This window comes from Miscanthus floridulus, chromosome 5 (genome assembly GCF_019320115.1).
Source record: "Miscanthus floridulus cultivar M001 chromosome 5, ASM1932011v1, whole genome shotgun sequence".
Taxonomy (NCBI): Eukaryota; Viridiplantae; Streptophyta; class Magnoliopsida; order Poales; family Poaceae; genus Miscanthus; species Miscanthus floridulus.
In genome coordinates, this window is record NC_089584.1 from 50874166 (window position 1) to 50883918 (window position 9753).

At 48.7% G+C, this 9753-nt stretch overlaps 1 protein-coding gene across 1 annotated transcript; it reads right to left on the reverse strand.

The window, feature by feature from the left end:
- Window positions 1–3205, reverse strand: LOC136452165 (uncharacterized). The gene is made up of 7 exons (XM_066452807.1): window positions 2221–3205; window positions 2110–2149; window positions 1830–1962; window positions 1677–1748; window positions 1488–1568; window positions 556–617; window positions 1–460 (listed from the first exon to the last, which is right to left on the reverse strand). The coding sequence occupies exons 1-7, from the start codon at window positions 2531–2533 to the stop codon at window positions 394–396; spliced, it is 768 nt and encodes a 255-aa protein (XP_066308904.1). The 5' UTR covers window positions 2534–3205; the 3' UTR covers window positions 1–393.
- Window positions 3206–9753: the final 6548 nt, after the last annotated feature.

The following is a 9753-nucleotide window of genomic DNA, read 5'->3' on the forward strand; positions in this document are numbered from 1 at the left end:
TCTCAAATACAAATACAAGATTACCAAAATCCAACATATATCCAATATCCGAAAATGCAATTATAGAGTTTGTTTTGACTTTTGGTGTGCTGACTTAGATACGAATGTGGATTGACTCTTTGATGTGAATATCTATGTAATAAGATAGAATGCCATCTAAGTCGAGTACTAAAAAGACTTCAGAACAGAGATCTTCGATTTTTTTCCAAACTCGATATCCTCTCATATTGTCCTTAACTCGGTCAGTCATTGTCTGAAAATCCATCATATCCTCGTTGATGCTGCTCAACAAGGAGAATCCGGTTGAAAGTATATTTACAGTCTATATCACGGGATGAAAAAATACTGGATCCAAACAGAATTGTCGGGTCCTCTTGAATATGGTGATTTCTTTCACACTAGATTCCAGTTGCGACACTGGCAGTGGACAAATGCAAGGGAAGCCATGTAATCGCCGGACCTACACAGAGAATTGGACTTAGCATACATACATCAATACTTATTCATCAGCACAGTATATATATAGACAGAGAGAAAGAGAGAGGCAGGCCAAACCTCGATCCATAAGGCGACTTGCATGCTGCAACAATGTGAGATTTTGCCATATCTGCATCTTTCTGCTCAGCATCAAGTGTAGCTAGTAATTAACTTTGCACTAATAATGATACAAAGAAAGGGGAGATATTTGCCTATATTAAATTGGCATTCTCTCGGTTCCAAATTATATACCATTCACTTTGGGATTTGGCTTTGTTCTAAGTCAAATTTCTCTAACTTTCACCACGTTTTAAGAAAAATATATTGATATTAATAAGTTCAAATAATTCTCTATCAAAATATATTGCATGGAAAAATCTAAAGCTACAAATTTGATGTTCTAGCGTTGGTGAATTTTGCTACAAATTTAGTCAAATTTATAGTCGCGGTCTCCTCGCATTGCATAAGCGAGGATAAGGCTTGCCACTAACACCCTTCCCTAGACCCCGCACAGAGCGGGGGCTCTCTGCACTGGGTATGCCCCTTTTTTTATAGAAGTTTGACTTAAGACAAAACCAAAATAAACTACAATTTGCAAAGGAGGGAGTAATCATGAATGAATATAAGATATTATTAAATTTGATGCTAAAAGGTTTTGCTCTTGAGCATATTTGCAACATGAATGAAGTGTTCAGATGGATTATAAACGAAAGTATGCTTCCCAGTGACCAGTGAAGAAAATCTAATCAAGATATATCAAGTCGCATATTTGTATAATGTGTTTTTGAACACGGAAAACTACAACATTGAAATACATGTTCAATGGAAGGGCAGATGTACCTTAGGTGCCAAATGTACAAATTTTAGAATGTTCATCAATTAACAGATAACACAAATGTTGACAAAAAAATCGAAGGTCTCATTAGAATGCAAGAATTTAGAATTCAATTCCTAAAACAATGTATAAAAGGCCACACATTTCGAACAGGGCTTAAATGGTTATTCCATACCTGAGATTCATAGTATAGTCCGGCATATAGTGAAGAATAGAAGATCTCACCATCAGAGCCACTCGAAAAGTTTGCAGCTAACTAAAGCCCAAACACAAAAACAGGACCACCGGAAATATCAAGATATATTCAGAAAGAAGTTATAGAACACAAACTGCACATAGACATCAGAACTTTCGCTGAAATAACCTTTTCAGGATCTCCACCATCTTTAAACAGTGCATATGCTTCACGCATTACAGGTCTTGAGTCCAGTCCAACCTGAAGAAAGTGAATGCACGTCAAGTTAGAATTTGATGAGGAGACAATTGTACTTGAACAAGTACACCCTGAAGAACTTGCCTCCAAGAATCGCCTCCTTGCTTCTTCAATCCCGTATAGCTGAGCCTCACATAGAAAGCACCATATGGACTCTTCAGTGTCGTTCGGGTTAGCTACAACGTCTATCCTGAACTGCTCTGCCCCTTCTTCAAACCTATGTTTGAATACATTCATGTAGTAGTGTAGTACATACCACGTTACATATAGAGCTCTCACTTCACTCTCCAACTTTTGGATCAATGCTCTTGGATAATGACCAGAATTATGGGTGTTAAGTGCTAGTGGGATAATTTTTACACACCTGTCTAGGTAGTACAGTGAGAGGCCCCGTTGCCAAAGATCTGTAACAAGGCGTTATATTAGCTGCAGCTATGTATAACCTCAAACAAAAGCAGTAGGTAAGAGCTCGTACATTGCTTCTGTCGTGGGTCCATCTCGATCGCCCTGTCAAATTCTGCCAATGAACCAGCTACATCTCCCTGCCGGAAAAGCTGCATACCTCGCCGGACGGCGAGGGACGCAGCGGCCGCACCGCCAGCTCCGCCGGAGATCAAGTCCCAAATGCCGGCCGCCACTGGAAGGAGGAGCCGGCGAGGCACCGCTGGCGTTGCCGCCGAGGAAAGCGCCGGTGGGGCCCAGTGAGAGCGGCTGCACCCTCCGGCGCCGGCGGGGAAACGGAAGGAGGTCGTCGCAGGGTGGAGGGTCGTCAGGAAAGCGGGCGCCATGGGGGAACGAGCGAGACTTGTCGGTGGAAAGATGAGCGTATACAGACAGATATGCCAAATGCTATCCTCTCTTCAAGCGATTGGAAACGTGAGGTGAGTATTACTCCTGCGATTTAGGGACAAGTGCGGATCCGAGGAGGGCGGGCGAGGCCCGGAGCACCGGCGAGCTGAAAGCCTCGTGAAGCTGCAGCAGCCGCGGCTGCGTTGTTCCGCGGGGCAGAGGCAGAGCACTGACGGGCTCAAGCCGCACGAAGCAGCCGCCGTCAGTCACCGCTTGCTGCCGAGGCGCCTCGCTCTGGCACGCTAAGGCGGAGGCGGCGCGCAGGTCCTGGGCAGAGGGCGTGGCGCGGCTGCAGGCGTCGATGGGTCGCACAAACCGATTGCTCTCGAAGAGCCTCGGCGCGCGAAGGAGGCCTGTGTAGTCAACCACGACACCGATGAAATGAAACGAGGACCGAGGTCTCCTGCGCGTCTGCTGATGAGCTAACAGCGAGCCTGGATGCCTCGGGGCGCAGGGGCCTGCCTCAAGAGCCGGCTGCCGCCTCCGACGAGGAGGAGGAGCACGAGCGCGCGCCGCAGGAAGGCGCTGCCTGCTTGCTGCGGCGGTGAGGATTGCAACGGCGCCAGCTTACTCGTCGCCCGTAGGGAAGTGAGGTGTGAAACAAAACAAGCCAGATATCTCTTTGTCACTTCATGTGTCTACACTCTAAACGTGTCTTCATTCATTTCATTTCCGTTTTCTGATTTTATTTCGTTTTTAGATTTACGTATCATTGTATTAAGGAGAAGAATTTAAAAAAAACATACAACGCGCTTCTATCGAGCACCGAATGAGGTCGACCTAACACAGCCGAAGCTGGACCATCCTAACAAAAGACCTCATGTTTCGATATTACATAAAAGGAAACGACCAATATCGACGCATCTTTGTGGCCTAGATGGCCTTACGTCTTCGCGGCTGCCTGGACGGTGCCTTTCCAATGGCCGGAAAAGAGCTCGTCCAGCGCCTCGGCTTCGGACGCAGTCAGGTTGCCGTCGAAGAACCTGTCAAAGGCCTCCAACTCCGAAACGGATGGCGCAGATGATCAACACCTCACCTCGCTTAGAAGCTGGCACTCGGGAGAGGCTCTGAGCCGCCAACCGCCTGCTTCGCCACGGCAGTACTGGCTGAGCAGGAGGCTGTTTGGGAGGCTCGCGAATCAGTGGAGAGTCCCTCTTACATGTGACATTGTTGATGAAGCTGTCGAGGCGTCGTTTGGCGGAGTCATCTGCCGATGCGGGACCCACAGGATACCCCGCAAGGAAGAGAGAAGATCTAGTCTAACTAGGATTCTTCCCATATAATCCTAGTAGTAATACTACCCTGTAATCCTACTAGGACTCTACATTGTAAACCGACTAGGACTCTGGCCTCCTGACTATATAAAGGAGGGCAGGGCTCTTTTGATCGGGGGTTCAGAGGACAACGACTGTACAACACTTGATAATCAATCCAACGCAAAGGCTAAGGCCGACTGGACGTAGGACTATTACTCGATCACAATCGAGGGCCCGAACCAGGATAAATCGACTGTCTCTTGCGTTTACCGTCGAGTTCTGCATACGCTGAAGCCCGAACATACTGCCCCAGGTACCCCCGTGGCAGGCTATCGATGGTCAAACATCGACATCGTCGTAGTCCACAGCCTAGTGGGTAACCCCTGGTGGTGAACTGAAAGGGCCATCCACCATGAGGTCGACTGCGTGTGTTTTCGGTGAGTCCACTACCCACTGAATGGGGTGTGGGGGTGGTGTCCGCAGCACACAGGAGGCTACCGCATCCTCAAGCTAGGTGGCCGCCACCGCCGGTGCCTCATCCAGAAGCTGGGGGGTCGCCGAAGTTGACAGAAGGTGCTCAAGGGAAGGCCACACGATGATCTGACTGCTGACGAGCGAGGCTGCGAACTCCTCAACCATCGGGTCCTCTGAGATGTCACGATGATATGACAACGCCAGCACCAGCAGCACTGTTGTGTGCACCTCCTACGACGTTGGCTGGTCAGGGCCTCTCAGCCAGGGGGCGCTTGCCCTGCTCAGCAGCAGCGTTGCCGCCAGTGAGGCATGGCTTGGCATGCTCCAGGAAAGGCGACGTCCGGAGCTACGACCCCTGGCGGACTGCGTCGAGGTAGGAGGTTGGGGAGGTGACGGGCGACCTCTATGCGTCAGAGTCATCAAGGTCCTCGTCCGCCCAACGATGAGCCTTGGAACGCCCCATCGATCCGTCCCCAGGGTGGAAGGGGGAGGCGAGAGGGGACAGAGAGGACGACGGGCTGGGCACGGAGGGGTGCACGAGGAAGATGTCGAGCCTCGATGCCGGATTAGGCCACTGTGGCGAACTGGGCGCCGAGGCGTCCTCGCATCGGAGACGTCCTCGACGAGAACCAGCGACTCGTCTTCCACCAGCCGCGATTCGAGCTGGGCGGCGGCTGTGCCTGGCGGCGGTGGGGGGCCACGCCAGAGATGGCTCCCCCGCAGGGCTGCGGGGAGCTCGTGTTGACGGTGACCGCCCCTACGGCAGAGGGGGCATGGGTGGCGCCGTCAGCTCTATAGAGGAAGGAGCGGTCTCCACAGGCGATGTTAGCAGCGGCGCGGCCTCCCCGTGAATGATCGAGGTGCCCGCACTGGGCCTAGCGGCCTCAGCGTGTTTGCTGGCCACGGTAGCAGCAGCCTTCAGCCACGTCGAAGGGGCTAGAGTGGGTGGGGTGACGTCGGATCGGGGCCCCTGGCGAGGCTATGCTGAGCCCGTGGGCTCGGCACCGGTGAGGGAACCCGTTTGGGCCGGCATGGTGTCCGCCGTAGGTGGCGTATCCTCCGCGCATGGCCTTGGGGCGACCGCGGCTGGTTCCGGCAGTGGGGCATCAGTGGATGAGGTTCCCACGGTGGCGGCGACCGCCCCATGTGGCCGCAGGATGCCGGAGGAGTAGCCCGACGCGGATGGCGGCGGTGGCCGCCCGGCGCACTCGAGCGCACCCGCACGTGGGCGAGGAGAGGAGGGTGGCGCAGCCGTGGAGGCAAGCTTCGGCTCAGCCGGCTTCGAGGAGGGGGTGGCCGTCATGGCCGGTGCTCGCCCGAGCGGCGAGGGCGCGGCTGGCCCACCATGGCCGGCTGCCTCGCGCGGAGGGTGAAGGGCTGGTGTGGACAAAGGTAAGGGGCTGGTGGGGAGGGGGAGGGGGCCACTGGCGGCACCAGGGTGAAACCCTAACGGGCCGCGCGGCCCATCACCATGTCCTTTTGAGCAAGCCCCACTTTGATTTTTTTCGTCCATCCCAAATATAATCTAGGGGAGTAGTCCTGAAACTCTATATAAATAAATTCTACTCTATTTTCTGATTTTATTTCATCCATCCAAATATACTCTATGGGAGTAGTCCTCAAACTCTATATAAATTCTACTCCCTTAGTTCTAAATTGCAAATCATTCTATCTTTTCTACATGGTGTGATGGCCTGCTAAGTCTGGCCCGACCCATTACGGAGGAAGGTGAACCAAGTCTTGCCGATCGAGCTCCCCAGGGTAGAGCCCTTTATACTAGGCTGAACCTGCCCTTATCACATCTGAGGTGGAGTTAGAATCAGAGAGGAGAGACAGAAACAATTTCTTATTTGAGGAATGAAGTCTTTTCCGCATCCAAGAAGTAGACACCGCCGATTTCAGTGTTTGTTGGGATCGAGTTTTTGTTTTCATCAATGGGCTTCCAAGGCCCATACCTAGAATCATCGTTGCCGGTCAGCGGTCTTTGCAACATCGCTACTGCTCAACCTTTCGGGGCTAGCGGTCGGACCAACCTGGCCCACGGTCAGACTGCTAGTGGGTGGCTGCCCCAGCAGCAAGGCCTAACAACCATTTTCTTTGGAGAGGGCTATATAAATTGGGTTGGCCGGCTCTTGGAGCTCTCTTGGCCATTTGTTGAACCTCCTAACTCTTGTGAAAGTTGAGAAAAGCCTCTCCTCCTCTCTCTTGCTCTTGTGCTCTTGCAAACACTTTGCGAGAGATCGATTCATCACTAGGCATTGCATTTGTTGATTGCATCTTGGTGGCACTAGTGATTGTGAAGCTTGGGCGTTCTTATTACTCTTGGTAGTTGCTGCCACCTAGATGGTTGGTGCTTCAGTGATTGGTGAGGGGAATTGGTGATTATTTCTGCCCCCAATCAAGGAATTGTGAGAGGTTTTGATCCTACCTCGCGAGAAGCAAAATGATACTCTAATAAATTGCGCGTGGCTAGAAGAAGGGCTTGTGGGAGTGATTCTTGTGACACCCAAGGTTGTGGGTCAAGTTTGTGATGCTTGTTAGTGCGCAAATTATCTCACCAAAAGACTCGCCATAACGGGGATTAAGTTGCTGGCAAGCAACCGAACCTCGGGAGAAAAATTCATTGTGTCACGTCTCTTGCCCAGTTCGGTATAAAGCTATACACTTGTATTTCATTTATTCACTTGTGTAGTGCTTGTATGCTTGTGTTGTTTAAGTAGTGGTAGCTCGTTGCTTAGTGTAGCACTAGAGTAGCTTGTTGTTCCTTTCTAGTTGTTAGTAGCTCTGTAGTTTGCTCTCTTTGTTTAGTTGTGTAGTTAGTAGCTTGAGTGGTGAAGTGAATTAGCTCTTTCTTGTATTGAACTAGAGCTAGAGCTTTTGGTTGCTACTAGGATCATATTTTGTACCAACCATCTTGCTCTAGTGAAATTATGAATTTGTAGTGAATTTTTATAGGGTATTCACCCAGCCTCTAGCTATCTAGATCCTATCAGCTTCTCAACAAAATCTTAAAGAACAGTCCTACACTGACGTCCATGATGAGTTTCCTAAAGAAAAGAAGGCTATCGAACCCAATCAAGAAGAAGCTCTAGTGGCTGAAACACCATTTACCATACCTCTAGAGCCAACCACTAGTAGCCCTCCTATACCAGTCTAGGAATTGCTAAAGGAAGAAGAAACTCCTCCTTTGGAATTTTCTTTTGAAATCAAGGATGATCTCTTCATTGACTTTGGAAGTACATCGAAGTACCCTCTTCAACAGAACCTTCTACAATCTATCATCATCCTTCGGATCCACCCGATGAGGAGTTCTGTCAAAAGAATCTGAAGGAACTCACAGCCGTCATGAGCCATGAGTGGTCTATGGAGGCTGATGTTTCAGCAATTGTCCTTCAGGTTGACAATATGTCCACACGGATTTCATGCCAAATATGAGGAGATGATGTAGAAGCTTTCTATGATCCAATGATCGGGGTGAATGTGATGTCAAACTCCTTTCTATTGTCATGACATAACATTAATCTCGTCCGATAAACTCCTAAAAGACCCATCTAGCACCATCATTGGAAGTAAAGGGATTTAAAAAAGTGGTCCCTACTACCATTGAAGGTGTAGAAACTCTCCTAGACTTTTATATTTTCAAGATTTCTCCTGCCAATCTCCTAATCTCCTAATAGGACAACCTCTGTCCAAACTCTTAACCGATGGAGTCACCAAAGGGCACCTCGATGCCCAAATTGGGAGAAACAAGTTCACTATTCCGCTCACATTATTTAGTCAACTCTATCGTAGATTTCTACCCCGAAGCTGACCTCGTGAATTAGGCAATGACGACAACTTTACAAGAAACAGCCCAGCCTACGATTACTTTACAAGAAGCAGCCTAGCCTGATCTTGAGGACTACATCCAACACTTTGTTCAAGAGGGGGGGGGGGGGTTGAATATGATGAACCTCTTAATCTTGACAAATCCAAAGAGACACCTCGACCTCCGATCGAGTTAAAGTCCCTTCCGTTTGGTCTCAAGTATGCCTTTCTCAACAATGATCGTGACACTCCCTGATCAAAAGTGACAAGCTCTTAGAGGCGGAAGCCTTTAAGCTGATCACTATTCTTGAAAACCATCGTTCTGTGTTTGGCTACTCACTCTAAGATCTAAAAGGAACTAGTTCTACTCTAATTTGCACCCATCACATTCCCATAGATTGCCTCAACTCCTTCTAGAAAACCCCAAAGGAGGCTCAACAACGCAATGCGAGAGGTTGTAAAGAAGTAGGTTTTGAAGCTGTTGCATGCTGGAATCATCTATCCTGTTCCTAATAGCAAGTAGGTGAGCCCCTGTGCAAGTTGTACCAAAGAAAGGAGGTATGACGATTGTTCGAAATGACAAGAACGATTTAATCCCACAACGAACCATCATAGGATAGAGAATGTGTGCATAGATTACATGAGGCTTAACAAGGAAACCAAGATGGATCATTTCCCTCCGCCCTTCATCAATAAGATGTTGGAACGGTTGGCCACCATTCCTTCTTCTGTTTCCTTGATGGATACTCTGGTTATCATCAAATTCCCATTTATCATGACGATCAAAGCAAGATGACCTTCACCTGTACACAACCTCCTACGGCCACCACCCTCAAAGAAACCAACATCAAAATGCCCCCCTTCAAAAATATTTTTTTTTGAGAAACAGAGCTGTTCATCACACCAAAATAGATTGGTGAACTTACAGGAAGAAAAGGGAGTGGTTGGGCTATATTTATAATCTTTCATTAACGGAGGCAGACATCCTAAGATGGCCGTCACTGTTAATCATTAACAGTGCCTGCCTCCATTAAACTATTAATGGAGACGTATGTCTTAAGTGACCCGCCTCCATTAATGAAGATTAGAAGAGCCAGGTGCCTTAGCACACCCACCTCCATTAGTTTAACAGAGACAAGCGACTAAAATCGAGTGCCTCCGTTGTTGATTAACAGAGGTGAGTGTTTTCCCATGGTCCCCTACAGAGGCGACGCCCTTTTATGCCTACCTATGTTAATCATGGGGCCTTTCTTTCAAAATCTTTTTTTGGGATAGTATGTGAGATGGTTGTGCTAGCCAATCAAGAATATTATTAAAAGAATTATTTCTTCGCAGCAAGGTACTCAATAGTCATACGGTGCTGAACATGTATGACTTGGTTGTGTCGGTTTCAAGACATTTAGTGACACATGGCATAGGGATATCTTCTCCCGAAGTCCCGAGCAGGGTGACGATCTAGTCTTAGCATTGCCATGAGCACGCCACTAGTGCATCGCCACTAGTACACAACAAACAATTATTGAATTATATATGTTTGACTAAACAAGCAAAGCCGTTTATTTGATTTACATGACAGCAACCAGAAATTGAGGTCCGATGGATAGCTGAAGCTTGAGTCGTGA